The 27,148-nt window shown below is 48.2% G+C and overlaps 1 protein-coding gene across 1 annotated transcript in view; it reads left to right on the forward strand.

Annotated features, from left to right (window-relative positions):
- UBE2O (ubiquitin conjugating enzyme E2 O) overlaps positions 1-27,148 on the forward strand; it is a 620,140-nt gene that overhangs the window by 112,548 nt on the left and 480,444 nt on the right. Inside the window, exons 3-4 of the mRNA XM_086930688.1 lie at positions 693-803; positions 1,509-1,606. Of these exons, the coding sequence (XP_086786814.1) occupies positions 693-803; positions 1,509-1,606 (209 nt within the window). The remainder of the gene's footprint in view (positions 1-692; positions 804-1,508; positions 1,607-27,148) is intronic.

Below are 27,148 nucleotides of genomic sequence, written 5' to 3' on the forward strand. Positions count from 1 at the left end.
CCTGCCGACTGTCTTGGGAGCGTGTTTTCTTCACAGGTGGGCTTTGCTTACTCCAAGTCTCACAATGCGGCTGATGTGTAATGGCTTTCCAGTGGTCCTAGTCACCAGCTCCTTAGGCAACTCCATCACTAGTACTATTGAATTTTCCCAAAGTTCAGGGCTTAGTGCGCATACTTGCGTTTCCTGTGTTGTACTTGTTCACTGCTGTTAATGCCCCTCGATCAGTGGAGTCTGAGGGCGGTATTTTGTACTTTCTTTCCTCTTCCTACAGCGTCCTATTGCACCTCCATGTGCCCAACCGCCCCCCCCCACCTCCAACCCCCACCCGCGCCCCCTTGCGCTGAAAATGCTTTGTTTCCAGTGCTTGTGATACGAGTTTCTTTTTTAGCGCGTCTTTCCTTCTCAAGCTGTTACTAGATCATTGTGGTGGGATGACTTTACTGGCATGTGAAACTTTAATCGAGATGGTGAATACACCTATATACTGCCAAATAAATTGATAAAATAACATGGTTTTGAATTTGCATTTTGCTTCATTTGTTGATCAGAAAATCATTCCAGGTGCTACTTGTTTGAACGTTTTGTTTCAACACTTTTAACCTGTGCAGCATTTATGAACAAACCGTTGCATTGTTGAAATCCCAATATGTTAAAGCACCTAAGTTAGTTATTCTGGTTTTTATTTTTACCAGGATGGCCAGTGTGGAATTGTGATTGATGCCAACATCGACTGTGCAGTAAAACTGGTGGGAACAAACTGTGTCTTCTATCCAGTGAACAGCAAGCATCTGCATCATATATGGGTGAGAGTCTTTCCTTTCACTGATGGGAGCTGTTGCAGAATTAGACCTCGAATGGAGCCTCAATAATTGACCCTCGATTGCCTTTATGAATTCCCTATGGCCTACAGGATGGGCATTTGTCACATACATTTCTCTACTGAGGCCTGCCATATGATTGTGTAACTTGTTTGCTTTGTATTTGTTTTTTAATTTTTTCCGAGATGTGAGAAAATCTTATGTATTCATTTGTCTTTTAAATGGAATAGAGATTAAATTGTATACTTCTGTAAGTAGAGATGTCATGGAATGTATTGTAAAATAACCATTTATCTGTTATAGTGATTCTGTATTGACTTTTATATCCATGTGAATTTAGAGGCGACTTCTGTTTCATTTTCCGAAAGTTTTCTCAAGTAGACTATCAAATCACTAGAAAAGTGCATGAGCTTTGAAGGTGCATTTTTATGTGGCTGGAAAACAGAAGTGAGATAACTTGCTGTTTGACTTGTCGTCTTGTCATGCACTCTGCCATTCATACTCTCCTGCCTTTATTGTTGTAACTCCAATCTCTTTAGTGGGGCAGGGGTGAGGCTTTCTAACTGGATGTATGCAGGTGCAAACTATGTAAAACTGGTTTCTAACCAGCTTTGAAAGAGAGCGAACCAGGACTAGGAGTACCTTGAACACTGGAACTGTAATGTTTTACATGCTGTCTTTCTTTTTTAGCCCTTTATGTATGGAGATTACATAGCATATGACTGTTGGCTGGGGAAAGTCTACAATTTGAAGACCCAGATAATTCTCAAGCTGTCTAATGGAGCAAGGTACAAGGCATTTGTTGTTTTGTCATCTCTCTTGCTAGAGGTGGATATTGTCCTAATATTGTTTTCTTTTACTTTTTTGTGTCCAGGTCGCAAATGGCCCTAACACAAGGAATACATAATTGTATTAAATTGTTTGACATTCTTGTATTCCACTATCGTCCTTCCACCATTGCCTTTCTACACTATCTATCCTATTAAGACAATTACTACACTGATCAGTCAACACAGTCTGGTATGGCCTGGATACCCGTCACCCCCTCCCAACACGATCTCCAAGAATGGGAAGACGGATACAGTTCTTGAGCTTTTGGAAGGCGGGAGGGAGTTACCCTCCCGGCCGTATTTATTAAAATATGAAACAAAATTAAAACATTAAAATAAGTTTCATATCATGTACAATTTCATTTATACATTACGATGTTTATTGGCTAACCTTAACATATCTCTAATACAAAGGTTCTCCTAGCCGATTCTAAACATCCTGTAAATGCATTTCTCAAAATTCAAATTGTACATCCTAACATTACGGGCCAACGGCAAGGTCGTAACCGGTGTCGGATCCCTAAACCAGACTCTCCCCCCCCTTACTTGTGAGGGGCGGGTGCACAGAGGACTGTACCTCTGTGCCAAATTCCAATTTCCCTTGTCTAAACAGGGGCCCATACTTACTCGACGCCATCTTGGTGGTCGTCCGAGGACTCGTGTGAGGTGTCTAGAAGGTAGCGTAGACCCCCCTCCCACCCCACACTGCTTGCCACATCCGCCGTTGCGGATGTCCTGGCCCCGGGAAATTCCAAGGAGGGGACCCGTAGCCCCTCCTCCCCAGGGAGGGGTCTTGACCGCCTTCCCTTTCGGCGGTCACATCCTTAGAAGGGTACCGCCTCCCCGTGTGAGGGGCCAATGGCCGCCTCCCCCCGGGCGCTCCCATCCATAATGGGTGGCGCCCCACCTCTAGGGATCTTCCAATTACTGCTCACCGATCATGACCTTACCGCCCGACCAAAAATAAATACGACATTGTTTAATCTACTAAGAACGACATATACCGTTATTCTAGCTTTCCAAGTATAAACTTTATCTCTACAATACACTTCTTTCATCATAGCTGCGATACTGGCCTGAGTTCGTGCTAAAAGAGCAACCACAGTAGTGTGGTAGTGTGGCTCACTGGTTAGAGGCGGCAGACCCGAGAGCAGAGGACGGCCCGGGACCAGGGTTCGATTCCCGACGCGGCAGGTTTCTGGACCAGGGTCAGCGGACTCGATAATTCTCTCGCCTCGGTGCCCACTCTGATCAGCGATCACACTCGGCAACTCTGGGCACTAGCTTGCCTCATCTTCACTAATGGCCCCACCAGACCGCCGGGGATGCCTGGTCTCACCCTGGAGATACCCATTAAGGGACCATCTCTCAGGGAAGCCAGGAAGGTTTTCGCAGCGGTCGAAGCGCGGAGGTACCCCTTCGGGAGTGATTCCAGCGCTATATAAGCACACAATTAATTAATTAATTATTGTATATCAAAACATCAAACTTTATTAGAAACAACCTGAAAAAGACATCGCACTTTATAAGAAAACAACCTAAAAAGGAGATCATATCATCATCAATCGACTTTATTGCAATACAAACGCTGTCATCAGGGGCTGGTGGGTGGGTCAAAATTGGCTCTTGTTCCGTCAAGGGCTCACGTGCAACGAGGAGGTGCAGCTTCCAAGCACAAGAACAAGAGGATGCTTCCTTGGATTGCTGCTCCATTTATTCTTCTTCGGGAGGGCGTGGACCCCCTCCGACCGCCTACAGGGCATGGCCAACAGTGTAGGTGTCTAGGACAGCCTCCTCTTGGGCGGGAAATAGGCGCGCCCCGGCTACGCCGCTTCGGGCATACCAGCCGTGACACGCCTCCCGCCCAAAATGGCTTCCGGGGGGGATCGAGGCACCCGACCATACGTTCGGGGGGACCGAGTGGTCGCCCCTTTCCATATGGCCTGGATACCCGTCACCCCCTCCCAACACGATCCCCAAGAATGGGAAGACGGATACAGTTCTTGAGCTTTTGGAAGGCGGGAGGGAGTTACCCTCCCGGCCGTATTTATTAAAATATGAAACAAAATTAAAACATTAAAATAACAGTTTCATATCATGTACAATTTCATTTATACATTACGATGTTTATTGGCTAACCTTAACATATCTCTAATACAAAGGTTCTCCTAGCCGATTCTAAACATCCTGTAAATGCATTTCTCAAAATTCAAATTGTACATCCTAACATTACGGGCCAACGGCAAGGTCGTAACCGGTGTCAGATCCCTAAACCAGACTCCCCCCCCCCCCCCCCCCCTTACTTTTGAGGGGCGGGTGCACAGAGGACTGTACCTCTGTGCCAAATTCCAATTTCCCTTGTCTTAACGGGGGCCCATACTTACTCGACGCCATCTTGGTGGTCGTCCGAGGACTCGTGTGAGGTGTCTAGAAGGTAGCGTAGACCCCCCTCCCACCCCACACTGCTTACCACATCCGCCGTCGCGGATGTCCTGGCCCCGGGAAATTCCAAGGAGGGGACCCGTAGCCCCTCCTCCCCAGGGAGGGGTCTTGACCGCCTTCCCTTTCGGCGGTCCCATCCTTAGAAGGGTACCGCCTCCCCGTGTGAGGGGCCAATGGCCGCCTCCCCCCGGGCGCTCCCATCCATAATGGGTGGCGCCCCACCTCTAGGGATCTTCCAATTACTGCTCACCGATCATGACCTTACCGCCACAGGCCGGATAGTTGACCGGCTATCCGGACCCCCCACAAAAGCTCCTACGAAAGGTCATGGCTATGTAAACTCTTTAACCAAGCTATGAAGTCTACTATGAGTAAGATATTACCCTCCCGGGACAAATGGACCCCATCCTCCAAATACATATGGTTCCCCCGGATACATCCGTGTGGAATACAATGCAATTTACCTGTACGAAACAACCTACTCATTTTGTTATTAACCTTCTTCACCGACTGGTTCAAAGCCGACACTGAGAGGGCCCCCTGCCACACCTTCCTAGGAATCATGTGTGACCATGCAATTGTGGACCCCGGAACCCTTCTCTCCAGCCAACTCACTGCGGACAAAATTGACTCGGAGTACTCGTCGACCAATGGTCACCAAATCATTGCCCCCAAGATGCACTATGATTACACATGGCGGTGACCTCGTCCGCCCTAACAGTCCCTCAATAAAATCTTGAAACTGGTCAATACAGAGCCCGCCCCTTCCGTGGAAGGTCACCTGGTACCCGTATTCCCCAGCCACGTGAATCATGTCACCTGCTTTGAATACGTCCGCGGCACGCCTCACGTATGAGTGGCCAACGACCCACACCACTCTTTCCTCAGCCGGTGATCTTTGACCGCTGGTCCCCAGGTGTCGGGTCAACTGCACAGTCCGCCCCGCAAAGCCTGCTCGCGAAACTGTAAACCAAACAGAAAACAAGAAGCGTGAGTTCATGACATAGGCTTCACAACATGTGCAACCGCACGTACCTTTTATAACAGTTCGAGGACCAACGCCCCAACTGTTTCACCTTTTCAACACTCAGACCCCTGGCTGTAGCCTCTGTCGCAGCCCCTATCCGGAAGGAATGGGTCCCAAAATCGCTCGGGTTCAAGCCCGCTGCCGCGATTGCCATTGTTAACACCCGCTGAAATTGAAACCTAGTCAGTGGGGTGGCGTCGGTGTGCCTCAGCAAGCTTCCCCCCCATGATGCCGCCCTCTGCGCTAAATACTCCTCTACGCATTTTACCGGGCACATGGGAGATCCCGGAATCCGCTGGACTACCACACTGTCCCCGATCGCTCCCTGATCGGTCTTGGACCTGGCTATAGAGACTACCATTGTCTCCCCCTGTATCCGAATGTGTTCTCGACACAGACCTCCCCCGTATCCTGCTTGTTCCTCGCTACCAGTTCGCTTACCCGCATAGCCCCATGGAAGGCCAATGCAAAAGCGGCCCGGAATAGCACCGTCTCAGATTGAGATGAACATGTCGCAGGGAGTACGGACAGTAACAAGGACAACCTTTCTAAACCTATCGGGTGCCTCTCATCCACTCTACGACCCTCAATGCGTTGCCACCCACGCAGGGCCTTTTGCACCAGAAAGGACGATGTGGGGTCCTGGATGCCATGAGCCCGTGCCATGAAAGAAATGGCGGCCCGGTGCCTATTGGCCGTAGCCACTGATTTGCCTGCCTGATGTAAAGATACCAGAAATTTCAGGACATACTCCTCCTGCCCCCATTGCTCTCCCCTAGCAGACCCTAAAAAGGACCAATAAGAACGGAACGCCCCTTCATATGCCTTCCTTGTCCTGGGTGCTAGACTCTCTCCCACGAGGTTTTGTAATCCGGGGCACCGAGAGACCAGAGAGCTTCGGGAAATGGTGCCGCCACCGAGTCCGCTGTGGGCAGAAAACCCCGGAAGGCCTGCATATGGGAACGAGAGAGCGCATCAGCTGCCTGGTTTAGTACCCCTGGCACGTGTCTTGCCCTAAAGTGGACGTTTAGTCTCATACATAGCAGGACAATTTCCTTCAGCAATCTCAAAATCCATTTGCAGCGTGCTGCCTGACTATTGATACACTCAACAACGGTCATATTATCAGACCAGAACACCACAGAGCGATCCCGAAACCCCTCTGGCCAAGTTTCTAAGGCTACCAGAATAGGGAAAAGCTCCAGAAACCCAATGTTAGCAGTGAGTCCATTATCGTGCCACCACTCAGGCCAGGTTCGTGCCGACCATTGATTGCCGAATATGGCGCCAAAACCTACACTCCCAGCCGAGTCGGTCCACAACCCCAGTTCTTCCGAAGAAACTGGGGAGTCGGTCCACACGACACGACCATTGAAATCCGCCAGAAATGCCAGCCATATGCGCATATCCTGGCGAACCTCTGCTGACAGTCTTGTGCGGTGGTGCCCTTCCTTGAGGCCCACCATGGCTTGTGCGATAGAACGGGAAAAGGGGCGAGCCATCGGTATTACTCTCAGGGCAAAGTTAAGCTGACCCACAGCCTGTTGTAACTGATGGAGAGTTACTTTTCTCTCGCCGAGACATATTTTGAGCGAGGCCCTGAATTTCATCACCTTCTCTTTGGGCAAGCGGAAGCATCCCTCTACAGAATCGAGCTCAATTCCGAGAAACTCGAGTGTAGTAGATGGCCCTACCGTCTTACCTGGTGCCAGTGGCACACCAAACACCTTCATAAGATTACAGAATTCCCTCAAGGCCTGTGCACATTCCATATCCCCGGCTGCCCCCAGAAACAGAAAATCATCAAGATAATGCATAACCTGTGTAAAACCCGTGGCTCTTGTGAAAGCCCATTGCAAAAAGCTACTGAATTTCTCAAAATACGCACAAGAGATGGAGCAACTCATTGGCATACATTTATCCATGTAATATTGTCCTTGAAAGTTCAAACCTAGGAGACGCTGATCGTCTGGGTGTACCGGGAGCAACCGGAACGCTGACTCGATATCTGATTTAGCCATCAGCGCTCCGGGCCCCAGGCGATTCAAAATGGCGACGGCCTCATCAAAAGATGCGTACCGCACCGAACAAACTCCCGGGTCAATCGCATCGTTCACCGAAAGACCCCTAGGAGCCGACAAATTGTGTATTAACCTGAACTCCCCTGGGTCCTTTTTGGGGACCACTCCCAAGGGTGAACAAACAAAATCGCCAACTGGTGGTGTATCATATGGTCCAACAACCCGACCTCGGGCCACTTCTTTCCCAATCTTTGCCTGCACCACCGCCGTATTCTGCTGAACCGATAGTTGGTTCTTACATTGTGCTTCCCCCCGAAAATCCCCCGCCGGGATGCGGAAACCATATGAGAAACCGTCTCGCAGCACCCCGGCGGAGATATGATCAGGGTATTCGTTCAGCCAAGGGATCAGTGCCATGATATCAACAGGGGTAGGTAATGGCGCCCCTCGGTCCATTTTAGACCTGTTTGGCGCCTCCCCTACCTCCCGTATCACCAGTCTTGGCTCTGCACGTACTCTTGGGGTGCGAAGACTGTCCACACCCTGCACACTCATGCCTGAACTTGCAAGCTCCCTGTGGCCTAGAACACTTGCCTCTGTTAAAGCTCCAGCAGACCCCTTTCTTACCCGGGTTGCCATTATTCTTTGTGTTCTGATCACTGTTTGTACCCGCCCGAAAGGGCGCCCCCAATGAAGGGCGGGAAGGCTCAACCCCGATCCCGCCTAAAGATGGCGACTTCGCCGTGCTCGACCTCTCAATTTTTTGCCAGGAAATGGAGTCGAAACAATCCCACGTCAGAGATGAGTCGTGCTCCTTGGACTTACGAAATATGCTATCATAACAACACCATTGATTACCCCCGTACGTTTCATAAAATTCCATGATACGTGTCTGATAAACAGGCAATTCCACCAATAATTCAGGCCTACGTTCCCCCATAATTGCAGTGAACATTCCAAACGCTCTGGCCCAATTGGCGATTGTTTCGTCTACTCTGAAACCCGCCATCTTTGCGCGCCATACACTAGGATGCAAAAACTCTTTCTGGTTTTTTACATGCTCAATCTCATAGTGATCGGTCAACAAGGAAAACATGTTCACATATTTATCCGCCCAAATCCTTTCTTTCACCTCAATCGGGATATGTTGAACAACTTTTTCCCTCCTCGAGGGGACCGATCCCTCCCCCGCCATCGGCAGTGGTTGCTTACCTGAACCGGTAGCTGTGACCGTTGTTGCTGCCGAACCCACGCCCGATACTGGTTGTTCCACGGGAACCTGCGGGGGAACAAGAGGACACGGTGCTTTCGCGGCATCCTTCGATTGCCGCAACTGCTTCATTATCGACCTGGCTTCATCCGCCGTGGCCCCCTCATTCTCTCTGCCCAACCATGCCGCCAACTGGGCAGCCAGCTCAGGAGGCATATCTTCCCCATTCACAGGAGTGACTACCACAGGGATCGGTTGTCCCGCGTTCGGGACCGGAACTGGGGCCTCGGTCGGGGTGACCGGGTTCGCTGGAGGTGGTTCGGGAACCGGGGCCTCCCCACCCGATGCCCCCTTCTTGGCTCTTCTACCTCTCCCGTTAGGGACTACTCCCGGCAATGCTGGTCCGATGACTCTCTTTGGTCCACCCGCACCATTCATTGCCGCCATCTGCTTCTTCATGTCCGCCATGTCCTTCATCAGCATACGAAGCATCTGGTCGGTTCCAACCCTCTTTCCGACCTTCTTGCCCGGCATCGTCTAGGTCCGAAAGCTTCGACTCGCTGAAAGAAGAAACACAAAAATTAAATCCTTCAAAATTGGCTCTTGTTCCGTCAAGGGCTCACGTGCAACGAGGAGGTGCAGCTTCCAAGCACAAGAACAAGAGGATGCTTCCTTGGATTGCTGCTCCATTTATTCTTCTTCGGGAGGGCGTGGACCCCCTCCGACCGCCTACAGGGCGTGGCCAACGGTGTAGGTGTCTAGGACAGCCTCCTCTTGGGCGGGAAAAAGGCGCGCCCCGGCTACGCCGCTTCGGGCATACCAGCCGTGACACGCCTCCCGCCCAAAATGGCTTCCCGGGGGGGATCGAGGCACCCGACCATACGTTCGGGGGGACTGAGTGGTCGCCCCTTTCCATTCTCTTCTGGCCCCATAGGACCACTCTTGTAAAACCACCAGCTCCCTTTTGTAGAATATTGGACCGTGTCTTCTAAAATGTGACTGGTACCTTGGATGCTGGTACCTATGTAAGTTGGAGCAGCAGGAAAACTAATCTTCCTGTTTTCATGTCCGTTTTAGAGTGCACTTGATTTAATTTTTCTCTTGACTGCTATCGAATTGTTTACTGGATTGTGGACCTCGATTCTTGCTACTCTGCCATTTGGCAAGAGGCTGTAGTGGTGTCTGTGTGTGCAATCAATGATGCTCACCAGCTGTGGAGGTTCAGCCTTGTAAGCTGGGGCGCAAAGTATCAGTGACATGTCTGCATGCAAAATGTGTCCCCAAATAACAAGGGCTATAACCCCAGGGATAGATGGGGATTTTGATTTAACTGATTTGGAGTAACCTTTCAAACACTTTAATAATGTGTTGGACGATGCAGGGAATCATTCCAAATCCTAAATAAAGAAGGTTAACTTGTAAATAAGCATTTGTCTGCTTATCAATCTCCTTCCCCGAATGAATTGATAACTGAGCGGTTGAAAAGGGTACATGATGAAGTTAGCTTTTTTTAAACATCTTAAAATGTGTACATTTCTTGATGTCACTGCATATTGGTATGGCATTTCAGCTGGGGTAGAACTCGGTTCCTTGTCCATAAAATCTGAAATGAAGTAGTAAAAAATACTTTGCAGAAAACTGTAACCAAACACTTTTTTTCTTCCAAGGTTACAAGGCAGTCGAAAACAAACTTTGTTGTAATAAAAAATTTAAGTAGGTTTATTGATGATACTTTTGGCAGAATCATCTTTGTGTCGGGCAAGTTATCAGCTACATACTCCGAGGTCTTGGATGTAAGGCTGGTTTGTTTTGCTAAAACCATGGGTAGAAAAATAACTAAAGCTTTTAACGTTTACAGTATTTGTGCCCAGGATGGTTTAACAACTGTTGGAGGGCCATTTGTCCCTATTTTAAGACTAAAAGAGCACTTCCCGAAGGAACACATTGAAAAGAAATCTTAACAGGCTACTAAAGATCTGTTATGAGCCATTCAACCACAAAATGTTCCCATAGAGAAATAGAGTACTACTAAGGATTATTGAGGGAACTGCTAGGTTAATGCGGAAAGGGGGACGCTTGATTTCTTTTTTTTTTTTAGTAATAAAATGATAATGTTCCTGGACAGTTTGCAGTAATCTAGTTACATCAGTTTTTCTAAACCTGATATAAGAGAACAAGCAGAAAGAGCTTGCGGTTGACTGGTAACTCGAGTATAAGATGTCCATAAAGAAATAAATATACGAATGTCCGTCCAATGTTGAGAAAAATCAGAGTTCTTTATTCTTCTTTACAGTGTTGACAATTGTACACCAAACAGCCAACGCGTTTCGTTCTATAGGAAGAACTTCAACAGGGAAAATCAATTAGATGTTTCCAAATTCCGACCCAAAATGTGCGTGCGTAATTTTCTAATGTATTCCACTGGCCAATCAAAGTGGCCTACAGCTTTTGTTTAGTGACTGCAGGCAGAGACTAAGTCTAATTATGCCTAATAAAAGAACTGCATCAGGCCAGTATCCGATTCGGAAAAAATATGAACGGCTGATGTGCCAGATAATCCCGTTTTCGCGCTACGTAGCTAGTAAGTTATTTCGTATGCCACGAGCATACCAGATGCAGTTTTTATTAGGTATAATTAGACTTGAGGGCTGGTTTAATTTGACTCAAGTTTGGCATCCTCTTCGGGGACATTCATTGTTACCTTGTGGTACTCGAAGGTTACATTAAGGTCCCTTGCAAGAACCCCTTCATTTTCCAGGAGCTTTTCTACAGCAAGAATTATACGTAAATCATGGTATTGAGAGGGAAATCTGTTATAGATGTTAACCAGGAGCACTAATCTGTTAGTAGTGACACCTTGCATGCTCAGGGTCAGTAAATCAGTGGGTTTGTATCATGCCTGTTAATGCGGAACCCTAGATTGATTTTGATCCAGATGATGAGGCCACCCGATTGCGACCCTTCTAGGATGGTACAGCTTCAACACTATAATTAGTAAAGCTCGCTCTAAAAACTTTTTTTAGTGGCCCAAGTCTTTTGAAATAAACATATGTCATACCTATCCACAAATTCCTCCCACTCTTTACAGACTATCTTAGACCTGAGACCTGCTAGATTCCAGGACCGTAATCTCAGATTCTTAGTAGGCTCAGGATTTGGAGGAATTTGCCTTTCCTCTTAGCTGGTTGACCAAATGATGGTTGGTGAAGTAATCATTAAGGTATGGGACTGCCCCTTCGTGTCATTATTATTTTTTCTCCAGCTGGTTGAACTAACTCGGATGGTGTGTGAAAGTAATAGCCTTCCTTATGGTAATTGGGGAACAGCCTTTAGAACGCAGGTATAACCACACGCTACCATTACAACTCTGCTATTACAACGCAAGTCGTTACAACGACTTGCGCTGGAGGGCGCTGTTGGATAGGGAATAGTTTAATTTTCTATTCCAACACCTTCCCTACTGTAACGTGGGCTGGAGTTGGAATAGAAAATTAAACTATTCCACTATCCATCGCTTACAGCGCAAGTTGTTGTAACAACTTGCATTGTAAAAACAGCGTTGTAATGGCACGCGTTGTAATGCCATACAACCGGGTAATTCGTTGTGACAGTCGATAGATATTCCCTGCGCATGTCAGATATACTTGTTCGCAGGATCTACCTGGTCCATGGGGATTTTATTGTGCGTGTTAACTACTTTTCTCCGATACTTTGGATCGGTTTTCTGGGCCATGTTTGGTAGGGAATACTTAAACTGGATTGATGAAGCCTTAGGTGGTGAAGTGCTGAGTTCCAAGTTAACTAGACCATCCACCATATTTTGGCCAGCCAGATCCAGTATGATGTAATCTAATCTATTGAGCAGCATTTTGCAGCTATTGTGTCTGATCTTATGACTGAACGGCATTGCAACACCTGTTTTATCCAGTTGATGACTTTGATTAAAGCTTCATTTGTTTCTACCTAAGCACATGTCAGTTTAGATACATTTGCCATAAACACTCTATTTCTAGCCCCTCTAAACAATTCCAGGGGTCTACGATAACTGGCTCCCCTTGTGGTAAATTTAATTTTACCTAATCATTTTTCCATATAATTATCAATACAAGACCGCTCATTCAAATGAGGCAGAGTCCGTGGAATCTGAGTCATACAGGCTTTAATATAATGCTTTGAAGCATGGGACATCGGGTTCCATCACCACTCCGGTTCAGGAAGGGACATTCTCACTTTTTATTAACAGTACACATTATATATAGTAAAACGGTACAATTGGAGCCAATACAGTAGGCGTAACAGGTGAAAAGAGAGAGATAAGAACATATGTACGTAACAGGAGGTGGGTAAGAAGGCGTACACATGGGCGTGCACTGGACATGTCAGAGAAACGTCACATGAAACGTCACAAGTGGGTGGATGCTTAGTGAAAGTTTGCAGAGTCGGTAGAAACTTCTAACCTATATGCGCGCGCAGCTGAGCATGACGTGTAACCGGGGAGAACTGGGGGCTTTGACTTTTGCACGAGTAGAGGAGACTGGTGTCTGGGGTGTCAAAACGACCTTAACCTATAGCATATCTGATATCGTATGTTTTGAGGATGTAGTGTCTGGAGTAAAAAGTCTCTCGGGCAGAGGCCGTTCAACACTGAATGCGAGTGCATGCAAAGGGATCTTCATGTAGAGTGCGGGGGCCATGGGCCTACCTTGGTAACGGGAGCAGTAAATTACTTGCATGGAGACAGGAAGGCAGGGCCCTTTGCTCCGCAGCCGGAAATATGTTTACCTATTCCACTAGACTGGAATGTGTTTTCAAGGAGGCTGGACAGATAACTTGTAGGTAAAACATCATCTTGGCAAGCGAACCAGGCCGAGCCGGGCACCGCTCGTCTGATGCAAGAAGTAAGGCAAGGGTCAGGGATGCATACAGCTTTCAGAGACAGGAGAGATGAGACTCGGGGCCTCGTTCAAGGGCCTAACTCGACTGGGCCAGAAAACGTGGACGAAAAAGTGAAAGTGTACCATGTAAAGACGTTGGCACCGTAGGTCTAGGAACCTAATTAACAGGATATTTATGCATGGCTGGATAGCTGACATGAAATGTATTTGCGTCTCTCTAGCATGAACAGAAAAGAAATTACACGACATACAAGGAACATGGGTGCATGGATAGGGTGCGGGTAGGGGGACACTTTGGCTACCTGAAAATTTCTATTACCTCACCCTCCTGGATCTGTGGAACTTGCCGTCGGTGCGCAATCTTTCGGGAAATTGATTCATACCTAGGACCCTTAACGGAGCCATTACAATGGGGAACTCATGCCCTGGGGTTAATTGTCACTTGGACCCCACCTTGATCGGGAAATATACCCTGATCCTGCTGACCTTTGTGTAGTCTAGTGTTCTTCCCTACGACTTCCCCTCGATTAGGGGATGGGGCACTTGGTTTTGTAGGTACTGCTGGTGGGTGTGATAAATTTCAGGTGTGCTCGAAAGGGATAAGATCAGAGATTTTGTGATCATTCCTATGCCACTATTTCCGTCACCTATGTCCGCCCGATCTTTACTACGATGATGAGTGATATTACCCATTCCCAACCCTCTGTTGTGTACTTTAGTTAATCCTGCTAAGCTGATCTACAAGAGAACCCAAAGTCGTTCTCAATGAAAGCACCTCTACAGTTAATTCCTTAAGTATTTTAAGGTCGCTCAGTCTGATATTAAAAGTGCTGATGTCTGTTTTTGTAAATTTTTCCCCTTCTTCCTCTTTGCTTCAGCCTCATTGGCCATAGAGGCAACAATTTTCTTACCGGTATTCCTACTGACATTCGCTTCAGTGCATACTATGTCCAGAGCTGCTGTTTCCTCAGGGTTGGTATTGGTATGGCCAGTTCCAGAGGGTATAGGTAAGGGGATATACTTCAGCTGCTTCCTGTTGTTAGTATCACTGGAGTTCACTAAGCACATAGCAGTATAACTAGAGGCTGGGATCTTGGATGGAATCTTTTTCAGGGAATCCTCTGTAGAAAAATGTCTGCCACTTTCTGGCACACCTTTGGCGGCTTGTTCTGACCACATAGTAAACTTTCTACCTCTTCAATTAGAGTGTCTATATCATCCATCACACAATTCGCTGCAGCACTCGCTACAGACTTTAGGAGAGTAGGGTTGGCTTCCTATGGTCACCCCCACATTTTGCTGTGATTCTCTGGTTTTTCGACTTTAATGTGGCTGTGGGCCTGCTAATCAGACCCACAGCCCAGCAGTTCTCTTTCTAAATTGATACCATGTACTTTAAGTACATACCAGATTGGGCATTGGGTCACCTCTGTGAGCCCCTGTATAGTGTACCATAGGTACCCAGGGCATAGGTGCATCCAAGGCCTACCAGGGGCTGCAGCATGTATTATGCCACCCCTGGCTGGCCCTCCAAACTGACACCACAGGCTGATCACTCAGCTTGGGTAAGGTGGTGTAATCACCCCTTACTTAGATATAGTTTACCTATATCTATCTTTACATCTAGACACATATACACCTATAAGTCACTCCTATGGTAGGCCTCGACAATCCTGGAGGCAGAGTGCTTGGTTTTATGTGAGAGGGTGCCCTAGCATGATCTGAGGCCCTCTGCAGCTTTTGGAACCATCTCCTTATGGCTGTTCTATGATATAGCCATAGCATATACTCTTAAGTGCATTATAATCCTTGCAGTTAATGCGAACTGTGGTTTGGCTTATCAAAACATGTTATGTTGGAATACTACCCCCTGCCAATTCTGGCGGCAGGGGTAGCATTCCACCCTTCTAGAGGGAAAAGACAGGTTTGTTACTGCTTTACCCGGTTAAAGTTAAACAGAGCCTCAGCATCACAAAATGGATGCTGCTGCCACAGACACGAGTCGAACATCCTGGTGCTGGGGGAAACTCCGGCGAGGGCGGCCTGGACAATAGGGTTCCTGTCCAGGGAGGTGCCAGCACCTCCCCAGACAGGGGTTATGTGTATTGGGGCCGGGAGGGCTGCATTCAGTGAATGCATCTAGACATTGCCTGGGGCACCCAAGGTGCTCCATGCATAGCTTGGTTCAAACCAGTTGCTGGGGCACTCCAGCCCCAGCTCTGGCGTGAAACTGGACAAAGGGAAAGGGGTTTAACCACCCCCTTAGGTCCACCCATAGGAGGGACCTAGGCAGGTAATCCAGCCCCTTAGCTTAGTATAAGTATAGGAGCTGTGTCCCCAGGGCTGTAGATTATCCTGGAAAGAAACTTTGATACAGATCTCTTGGATCTTCGACATTCTATTCTGACTAGAAGACAGAAGACATCTCCCTTGTGGTCAAGGAGTGACCATCCTGTGCAAACAGGCACCACCAGTAACTTGCCGGTCTGCTTTGTCGAGGCTCCCGCCGGAACCCGAAGACTCCGCTACACAGGAACTGAACTCTCCAACTCCGACCCAGATCCACAGCAAAGCTGAGACCCGTGGCGGACACGAGAGACGTGGGACCGGACACCCTGGACATCCTGCATTTTGCTAACAGCTCGATTACCGAGGTACCCTCGCAGTTTTGCATTGTGGTACGAGAAGCACCAGACCCGAGCGCCATTTGCACCGAAGCTCAGCCCTCCACGAGTGCCGCGTGGTGCCCGCTCTTGTATTTCAGCTCGACACGTCTTCCTGGATCCTTGTCCGTTGGCTAATGAGCCCCCTGTAGACTTTTCTATTGAACTAAACTGCTTTCCTGGCCTCGGCAGGCTTGCTCCAGCTTCCCTTCAAAGGAGAAGTGCCACAGACCTGGCTGGTCTGCAACAGAGCCAGTCTCGACATCCTACATGGGTTGCGGCTGCCAAGGCTTGTTGGGTCCAATCCGGATACTGACACCGCAGTCAACTAGATCCATCGTGGGACAGCTCGTATCCATTTCCTGGTCATCGTTGATGCCTCCTGGACCTCGTGGCTGAAGAGACAAGTTCACCTTCTTCACCTTCAAGCACGTGACATCGCCTGGTTCCTTCCTGGCTAGTGACCCAGACTCTGTCCCCTCTGCTTTCAGGTTCTTCACATCACTGATTCACCCTGACACTTCCTCTGGTCGCCTGGAGCATTTCTTTGCAGATCTCCATAGAAACGATGACGAAACCCGACACCAAAAGACACCTATGCACCCAGCTTCCCTGGGTGAGGTAACACGAGTACTCCGGTGCTCCCGTGGGTCTTGACTCTGGAAGTGTCCTAGTTTAAAAGGGTTCCATCCTAGTCCATCCGGAAGTTTCCTTAAACAGTAACTTTGTAACTTCTTCGTTTCCCATTCTAAGTCAATGGTAACTTGCAACGGTGTTTAGACACTGCACGCGTCTCCAGTGGGCCTCCTACTTCCTAACCTTTGGTTGTTTAGTATAGCCCCAGTGATTCTACAGGCCATAGGCCTGCTGTCTAACTCTCATGTGGTTCTTATACCACTTCTTTAGTATATGGTTTGTGAGGCCCCTAGGGCATAACTGTATTTGTGCAACTTTTCGTATGTGGGGGGGGGGGGGGGTTTGGGGGGATGGGTGAGAAGAAGTGTGTGTGTGTGTGTGTGTTTGTGTTTCTGCAGCCTGTAGGGAGCCTAAAAATTGCCATATTACATTGAGTTTTCATTAAAAAAAACTACCCTATCGCAGAAATTTATGTCATTAATAAAAAAAAGGCTAAAGAAGATCTTTCACAAACCTTTTTTGTAAAGGGAATGTGAGACATTTTTAGCCAATAGGTAGCCATGTAAAGAATAACAGAAAATGGGCACTGTAGCTTTAAGAACCTCACCCTATCCCCTATATCTCATCATGCCTCACATGTAACAGTTGGGTCTGTTAATTTTTCCGACTCATGCTGTTAGGATCCTGGGGCCCTGAGCCCTGCTTTTTTGGCAATGTAGTCAGAAAAATCCTTATCAAACCTTTCAAAATTAACCTAATTTGATTTTTCTCAGTACATAGAGCACAGAGAAGCCTTTTTCGTGCAGAAAAGATTTTATTTTTATGTCAAATGCCTTCATTCTTTGTGAAGTGCCCTTCCTGTGCGAAAAAGAAAGCTCAGACTGACCTCACTCAGTCTGTTTTGTTTGTCTGCCAGAGTCCCATCGTCTTGATACCAGTCTTCACTCCAAAATGTATCCAGGTGCACACTCCAGGACAGAGAGAAGATCAGGCTTCATGGTCTCCGAGAGAGGAACACCTGGATCATCAAGAAGCCTTGGGGAACATTAGTCTTCCTCCAAAGAGCTCTTTTCTCTTTCCAAGGACCCCCTTGGAGGAAGATCTCATGAGACCTCAAATAAAAGACGTTACCAATCGTTGAGGTATGGTGTCGAGGGCCAAAAAGATCCCTGTGTGTTTGATGTTGGAGACCACACCAAAGGTGGGGTGAATTTATCACTCAATGGTGGCGCATTCCCAGTGCTTGGCGTTGAGTCACATTGCCGGCTAAGTCATCGTTGACTACTATGAAACACCATATGTCGACGTCTAGACTACCATCTCAGTTGATTCCTAAGAGACATTCGAAGTTGAAGTTGCATGATTTGACGTCCTAGGCCGGCAGCGAAACTTCACACTATGTTGAGCGAGAAACAAGCGATGTCCCACAGTTGTTAAGACAAGCATACACCACCTTATCCTGCAGAAACGCCACAGTCAACAGAGGTTCAACGTTTACAAATGTGCTTGACTGAATCAAGACTAGGGCTCCATCTAGGTCCAAGTCACATTCACCATTACATTTCACCACAGTGGTTGGAAACTTTTATAGAGAAGATGTATGCCTCCTACTTCGGACTCAGAGTACTCCTAAACATACTTCCCGTCAAGAGTCACGCCACATACACCATCACCTAAAGGGACACTTTTTTCTGGGTGCTCACCAGGCACCATCGGTACTGCCTAAAATCCCTTCAGGATCTTTTAGGAGTCTGCACCTACCTCAGACACAAGTCTACTCACAGGTCAAGAATTCCGCTATGTCTTCGATCTAGATCTAAGACCACATCTAGAACCAGATCGGGATCCAGAAGATCTACTTCTATGTACAGGCACAGGAGACGATAACACTCCTGGTCCACGGCTGCTTGCTCCTCTTTACTAGATTATCCTCTTACTTTAACTGGCGCAACTCCCGCAAGAGTGTCTCCAGTGGACGGTTAACTAAATTAAACTTAAGCACTACAGCTACTTTATCTGATATCTTTGAGATCCTCCCTCTTAGAGCAGTATCAAGGCCACTCCTGGCACTGGTTCCGGGACTTTTTGCACTTGCGTTGCAATTATTTCTAGCCCCAGCATCATTAAAATCTGCTCCATCTTGGCCCCTTAAACACACAGCTCCTGACCAGGACCCTTTGTTTATCACTTCTGATCCTCCTCTTGGTTCAGTGATAGTGGCTGCTGCAGTGAAATCTCACTCTGCGCCTTCTTCCTCTTCTATGTCGCTTGACAAGGAAAGTAAGCAGATAGACTCAGATAGACTCTGATACGGTCAGCCACGACATCTTGCTGAACCGTCTCTCTAGTGTCGGAATAATGGATAAAGCCTGGCTTTGGTTCGAGTCCTTCTTGAGGGACAGACGCTTTCAAGTATTTGATGGTGAGTCAGTGTCCACTAGCAGACCATTGAGGTGTGGGGTCCCACAAGGCTCCTCTTTAAGCCCTGCGCTTTTCAACATCTATATGAAGCCACTGGTTGAGGTTGTCCGTCCATTTGGGGTTAAGATTATTTCTTACGCGGACGACACCCAGCTGGTGGTCTCATTGGCGCAGGAGGCCGACATGCCAATGTCAGGCGGGCTTAGAAAGTGTTTAGAGGAGGTAAAGAGCTGGATGTCTTCATCATCCCTCAAGCTCAATGGGGACAAAACTGAGCTGATGCTTCTGGGCCCCTCTAACCCCAGTTTTTTCAACTCTCTGTGGCCCCCCTGTTTAGGCACCCCTCCAGCACCCAAGGACAACATCAAGAGCCTCTGGGTGTGGCTGGACAGGTCCCTTTCATTTAACATCCAGGCTACAAAACTTTCGGCTACCTGCTTTTGCCTTCTCAGGATGTTAAAGAAAATTCTCCCCCTTCTACCCATGGAGGCTAAGCAGGTAGCCATCAAGGGTTTGATACAGTCCCGCCTAGACTTCAACAACGTCCTCTACCTTGGTGCTCCGGAGTACACCTTGCGTAGACTTCAGACATTCCAGAACTGTGCGGCTCGCACACTGCTACAGCTCCCACGCAGACAATCTGCCAAAGCTGGTCTGATCAGCCTGCATTGGCTACCAGTGCGTCCGAGAATCCTCTTCAAGGCCATGTGCATTGCCCACCAGGCCTTCTGGGACACAGGTCCTATGATCACCCGTGACCTAGTCAACCAGCCGAAGCAGAAGCCTTCGCTCGAGCCAGGCCTTTATGGCTATTGCTCCAAGAATAAAAAAGGCAAGGTCCGGCGGCAGGACGTTCACCTATAATGCCTCCAAGATCTGGAATACACTCCCCCCTACATCTTAGAGCTAACCCCAACCTTTCTTTATTCCGAAAGCAGTTAAAGACATTCCTTTTCAACCTCCCTCAGTAATCTCTGCTAGCAACTCTGCCAGGCCACCTCTGTTGGTTCTTAGCGCTTGGACGCCCCCGGGCAGCAATCACGCTCTATAAATTTACTATTCATTTCATTTCTTTTCATTTCAGTTTGTTTAAAAGATGTGCGGAACATCTGCATCTTACATGAAGGTGGTGAGTGCTTATGTCTTACTAGGAAGATACCATCAATCACTATGGCAGTTTCTCCATAAATCTGGTGAATGAATTCCAGAGGAGGACAGACATGATTTCAAGGAAATTCTGAATAAAGGTGGCCTGGTATTAAATCAAATCATGAGCACAGAAGCATCTGAACTAGATGGTCATGGTTACTCACATGGCATTTGTACAAGGAGGGTGTTTTGGCTATGTCTTACTGGTTTAAAACAAGAGGCACAGCATGGGATCATGAAAGTACCTTTCTCAGATAACTTTTTTTTTGGCATTCATGAGGTGCATGATTCCACTGCTTAGAAGACCAGTGGAATCAACTCTCCAACGGTTGGGAAGACAAGAGGACTGTCGCAGGCCGCAAGCCAATCTCTCCTATGGTGGTCTCAACAGAAGAACTTGTTGTTAGGAGTACCATTCCATCAGGATATACCAAGTCAGACACTAATTACTGACACTAATCTCCAGGGATGGGGTGCTCATATCTGCTCCCTGCAGACCAAAGAATTTGGTTGGTCAAGAAGAAGGCTGATCACATCAATATGCTGGAAATGAGAGCAGTTCATCTGCTCTAAAATGAAATGAAAAGTGGACTTGTGTAGCGCGATTGCTGCCCTGGGGCGTCCAAGCGCTACAAGAGAGGCCAGTGTAGGTTCCTCAGCCCAGGTGTAGCTGACAATCTGCGTGGCAGCTGAAGCCGTGTACGAGCCGCGTAGTTTTGGATAATCTGCAGCTTGTGCAATGTGTAATCGGGGGCGCATAGATACAGGGCGTAGCTAAAATCCAGTCGAGACTGGATCAGGCCTTGAACGGCTATTTGTTTGGCTTCCATGGGTAAAAGTGGGAGAACTTTTTCAGCATCCTAAGCAGGCCGAAAATCCTACCGCCCCATCAATAGCAACAAACTCTCCTTGTTCAAACCAACATGACAACTGTGCAGTACTTGAACAAGAGAGATCTGAGAACGCGATAGAGAGAGAGAGGGAGAGAGTGAACGAGGCTGAGAGAACGAGGCTGAGAGAACGAGGCTGAGAGAACGAGGCTGAGAGAACGAGGCTGAGAGAACGAGGGGGGGAGAACGAGAGAGAGAGAGAACACAAGAGAGTAGTGAGATTAGCGTTGCAGGTATTTCTGCCGAAGATAAAGAACTCGTCTGTGCTGATCAGGACAGACAACAAAACAGCAATGCATTATCTCAACAAGCAAGGCAGTGCAAGATCCTTTCCCCTATCTTAAAAGGCCCAGTGCATCTGGAGATGGGCTTTGCAGAAATGAATTTTGCTGAAGGCAGAACAACTTCCAGAGGGTCAAAATGTCACGGCACAGAGGTTAAGCAGACTCCAGTCTTCATGTAATGAGTGGCAAATCCATCAGAATCCTAGACCGCATTTTTCTAAAATGGGACAGGCCAACAGTGGACTTGTTTGCGACAGCTCAGAACAATAAATGTCAGTACTTCGCAAGTTAGCGTCACCAACCGGGATGCTAGTAGAATGCATTTTTGATGGCATGGTCAGGCATCTTTGTCTACAATTTCCCGCCAATTCACCTCCTACTGTGACTGCTCATGAAGATCAAGACAGAGCCGTGCAGGATGATCCTAAAAGCCCCATCGTGGCTCCGACAACATTGGTTCAGACCTTCAACTTCTATTCGGAGAGACAACCTATTTTCCTTCATCCCATCTCTTCTGACGATGTCGCAGGGATAAGTGCTACATCCAGATTCCAAATTGCTTTGTTTAGCAGCATGGCTCCTGAACGCCGTGAATTTCAACATCTGGAAATCCCATCTGAATGCAGGGAGGTTCTTTCAAATGCTAGGGCACAGAGTACGAAGAAGAAGTACAGGATAAAATGGAAGACTTTCTGTATATGGTGCCGGGATTCTAATGTTCATCCTCTAAGATACTCATCTCATGAGATCCTCCTTTACATTCTGCTATTGGCAAAGTCTGGACTAGCACATGCGTCAATTAAAGTCCATCTAGCTGCTATATCTCGCTTTAGGAGGACATACTCAAGACTATCTTTATGGTCAGAAAGAATCATTAAGAAGCTTGAGAGGCCTATTCTGTACTTTTCCTCCGGTTAAGCTTCCGCCACCTCTCTGGCATCGTAATATAGTATTATCACAACTCAAACATCCCTTTGAACGCATTCATAAAGCAGACCTTAAGTTCTTTTCTTGGAAGGTGGCTCTTCTCCTGGCACTGACCTCGGCCAGGAGCGTTAGAGAAAATCAGGCCCTGACCATACAAGAACAGTTTCTACAACTTAGGGATGATAGAGTAGACCTTCGTACTAATCCCAAGTTTATCCCCAAAGTGCCATCAGACTTATATTTGAATGAACCTCTTATCCTTAAGACATTCTTCCATCTACCAGCCACTGCAGTGGAAAGATCTCATCATTCACTGGATATTCAGTATTGTCTGATTGTATCTACAAAGAACAAAAGCCTTTTGCAAATCGACACAGCTTTTTGTATCCTTCAGCGTACCCAGAAAGGGCTATTCTCTTTCCAAGACAGGAGATTGCTCGATGGATCGCGAATGCGGTCCGTATTGCCATCAAGCATCAGGAAAACCTCTGCGAGCACGGGTGCATGCTCACTCTACGAGAGCAATCTCTACATCCACTGCTTTGTTTGCTGGAGTACCTTTTTTTTTTTTTTTTTTTTTTAAACCTTTATTCGCAGCAAGTGGTGGAAGACAAGCATGAGATCATCAATGACATATATACAAAGCATACAAGGGTACAGGTGTAGTGTAGTGCAGCGGCATACATAAAGTGTCCAGGTGCCATATCCAGAGGGGGAAGTCCAGCGGGCCGAAATGAGGTTACAGCAACAGCAGTGGCCTGAAACGTAGTGCATTATTACAGAGCATATGAACATATCAACAATACGAATAACAAGCATATATCGTTCCAACGGGGAGAGCCGCGCCAGGGCCGCGGACACATGTGCACAGTGCAGTAGTCCCTGAGGTAAGGCATCATAATCTGCATCCCAAGAGAGATGTTAGTAAAGCCCCGCTCCCCCGCCGATAATCATAACATACTCCCTATATCGAGAGAAGCAGCAGTACAAATAGAGGGACCCTCACATCGTGTAGACTGGACAAGTCGCAGAGAAGTGTGTAATTCCAACAAATGAAGCCTCATTAACCCACCCCAACCCGATCAGCACTGTCCGAATCAGAATCCTGCACAGCCCTGGTAAGGAGGTACACCTGCAGCGGGCTCAAAGTCTCTGGGCCTACAGCGCACAGGCATCAATTCTGCGTAAACATTATATTGGTCCTGACAATAAATGACATCTTTCAAACAGTCTTCGAACTGCGGTATCCTGCCCCTTCCCCAGCAACAGGCCACACGCCTCTTTGCCAGCAGCAGAGTTACATCCACAAACCTACGATACATTGCCGGCACCGCCTTGGTATAACCCAGCAACAGGACCAAAGGGTCAAGTGGCACTCCATTGTTGGTCATAACCTGGAGAGCATCATGGACCTGCACCCAGTACTCCGAAACCACCCCACACTCCCATGCCAAATGAAGAAAATCGGCACCTGGCGCATGACAACGAGCACACCTGTCATCCTCCGCCAGCCGGAACCTGAGCTTTCTAGCCGGGGTGTAGTAAAAACGCTGTATGAACTTGTAGTGTATAATCTTTAGACGGCAGCTAGAGGAGATGTTAGCGGTCACACCACAACAATACTTCCACTGGTCATCAGAAATGGAAATGCCAAGCTCAGCCTCCCAGTGGGCTCGCGCCCGTCCAGGCGAGACAGCACGTTGTTTCCTGATGGCACCATACAATCTGGACACCAAGTGACGTCCATCAGAAAGTAACAGCACATGAAGCGGTAGGGTCACACCCGGCTCCCCAGGGAACTCAGGCAACAGTGACCTCAGGCCCTGCCGCAACCGGACATAGTAAAACATATCAAGCGGGGAGTACGTACCATCCCCGAAGAAGGTACGGAAGGTGCCCTCACGAAACAGGTCACCCCAGGTATGTATCGCAAGACGACTGCACAGTCGTTGGAACCCAGTTTCCTGCAGAAGAGACAGAGCAGGGTGATATATCAAAGGCAACGCAGGCGAGTAGAGAAAAGCAACATCCAGCACCTTTGCGATACGCTTCCATGCATCAACAGTGCAGGTAACCGTCGTTTGATGTGTGTCAATGTCCCCAACATTACCCAGGACCATGCCCTCCAATGGGAGAGGATGAGCGACCCACTGTTCAGCGGCCACCTGAGGCATGAACGGCGTGAGGCGCATCCAGTGGTAGGCGTAGTGCGCTTGAGCGCTGACATACTAAAGTTCAAACTCAGGGACGTCGAAGCCCCCGTCGACATAAGGCAGCGTCAGTGTAGACTTCGCCACTCGTGGTTGTTTGCCCCCCCAGAACAGCCGAAGCAACTCTGAGCGGAGACGTGTGAAAAAATAAGCCCCAGGATAATACGGAATGTTTTGAAACAGATACAAGAGGTGAGGTAACACCACCATTTGAATGAGAGACGCTCTGCCCGCCATAGACAATGGTAAAGACATCCACCTCGTGACGCTATCTGCCAATTTAGTTATAGCCACACCGTAATTAAGCCGTAGCGTCTCCTCCTTGAGCAAAGACACAACAATACCCAGATATCGCAGTTCTGAGTCACACCACTCCAGGGGGTAGTCAAGTGGGAAACGGTGAACCGCTGCAGTGAGTGGAAAGAATTGGGATTTCTGCCAATTGATATGAACCCCAGATATGCCGCCAAAGACAACAAACTCACGTAACAACGCATTAAGATTCGACTGCGGGTCTTTCACATAAAGGGTAACATCATCAGCGTACAGGGATATGCCAATCTGCCGCTGAAGGCAGTTAAACGCGCTCTGTCGATGCAATTGCCGAATTCTGCATGCAAGAGGCTCTATAGCAATGGCGAACAAGAGGGGGGAGAGTGGACACCCCTGTCTGGTCCCTCTCGTGATCGGGAAAGGGGAGGACAACACACCATTTATAACCACTCTGGCCATAGGGTCAGTGTGGAGTAGTTTAACCCATGAGATAAATATTCTGGGAAAGCCCATCCTGCACAAGACGTCTATTAAATAACCCCATTCCACCGAGTCGAACACTTTTGTCGCGTCTAGAAAAATAGCAGCCACCGGGAGCTCCGGGGATATGGTCGGAATCAAAGAGAATAATGTACGAAGATTATGGGAGGTCGCCCGTCCAGGCACAAAACCTGACTGGTCAGGCAGTACTATAATAGGCATAAGTTCAGAGAGACGCATCGCCAATACCTTGGCCAGTATTTTAACATCGCAGTTGAGCAATGAAAGAGGCCTATAGGAACCCACATCAAGGGGATCCTTTCCGGGTTTGAGCAAAGAGGTGATAGCAACTTCCCTCATAGACCCTGGTAGGCGCCCCACTTCAAGGGAATCCTCAAACCTCCCGCAACACCGGAGCCATAATATCTACGTAGCATTTATAAAATTCGGCGGGGAGACCATCCAGGCCTGTAGCCTTGCCATTATTAAGAGACATGATGGCACTCCTGACCTCGTCGACCTCCAGGGGCCTACCCAGAAAAGCCCTATGATCATCAGAAAGCCAGCAAAGCGACAACTCATCCAAAAAAACCCCATATCTCACATCTCCTGAGTGCTGGGAAGTGTATAAGTGTGTGTAGTGTTGCAGAAATGTGTCCCGGATAGTCGTCGTGTCCGTGCAGCGCGTGCCATCAGCCAAGACCAGTTCCAATACATCCGAGCTATGCCTCTGGTGTCTCGTAAGGGCAGCCAGCACCTTCCCCGGTCTTTCTCCTTCACAATACCGTCTAGCCACCCAGTATTTTCCCCTATGCTTCGCTTCCCTGGCCGCTTCCTCCTCGTATTCCGAAAGTTTACTTCTAAACTGGTGCATGAGATCAGGGTCAGGGCCAGCAAGTAGGCCACGCTCCAGGCGTCGTAGGTCGGCTTCTAAGTCAGCAAGTGTACGAACAATAGTCCTGATTACCCCACAACTCTTGGAGATGGTGACCCCCCGAATCGTAACTTTAAATGCCTCCCATATTACCTCCACACTGTCCACAGACCCCCTATTCCTCGGAAAGAAAGCCTCTATCTCCTCGCCCAGCTCCGCCTTAAAGATGGGGTCCAGGAGGGCCGATGGGAAGAGCCTCCAAGGCGGGCGCGGTCGGTGCAGTCCAGGCACCGATACCACAACCCGAACCGGACAGTGGTCAGAGAAAGTCCTGGGGAGGTGTGTCACCCCATGCAATCCAGCCACTAGCCCCCTGGAAAGGAAGATATAATCCAGCCTTGCCCAGGTATGAGCCTGTGTCGTGAAATGCGTGCCTTCCTTAACAGTGGGGTGTACATAGCGCCAGCTGTCCACCAGCCCTGCCTCTTCAACAATGCCCCGCATGACATCCCTGGCCTGTATATTGTACTGATGACTCCCCTCCGACCTGTCCTCAAGAGCCACCATTACCAGATTAAAATCCCCCCCCACACAATATGAGAAGCATCCACAGCAAGTACATGACCCCACAGTGCAAGAAAGAAAGCAGGAGTATCAACATTCGGTGCATAGCAATTCACAAAAGGCACAGTGATCTGCCCAATCCTCCCCCACAACAGCACATATCTCCCGTCAGAGTCTAAGTGTGATCCCAACTCCTGGAAGGCAAGTGATTTTTTAACCAATATTGTAACCCCCCTTGCATAAGAGGAGTATGACGAGAATTTCCGCACAGTGGCCCACCTCCCACCAAACGCATATGCCGGCGACCGGCGCAGATGTGTTTCCTGCAGAAGTGCCACCTGAATGGCATGTCGGTCCAGATACTGCAACACATTACGACATTTCCTGGCATCATTTAGCCCACGCACATTCCAAGAAAGAATCGATATCCTATCCAACACTTCGGCCGACATTACTCATTGGGAATACGTGCCAAGGAGCCCCGCAATCCAGCAACAGGCACACCACACAAGCCAGAATAGGAGGCTGTAGTCG

Source organism: Lissotriton vulgaris, chromosome 7 (genome assembly GCF_964263255.1).
Source record: "Lissotriton vulgaris chromosome 7, aLisVul1.2, whole genome shotgun sequence".
NCBI lineage: Eukaryota > Metazoa > Chordata > Amphibia > Caudata > Salamandridae > Lissotriton > Lissotriton vulgaris.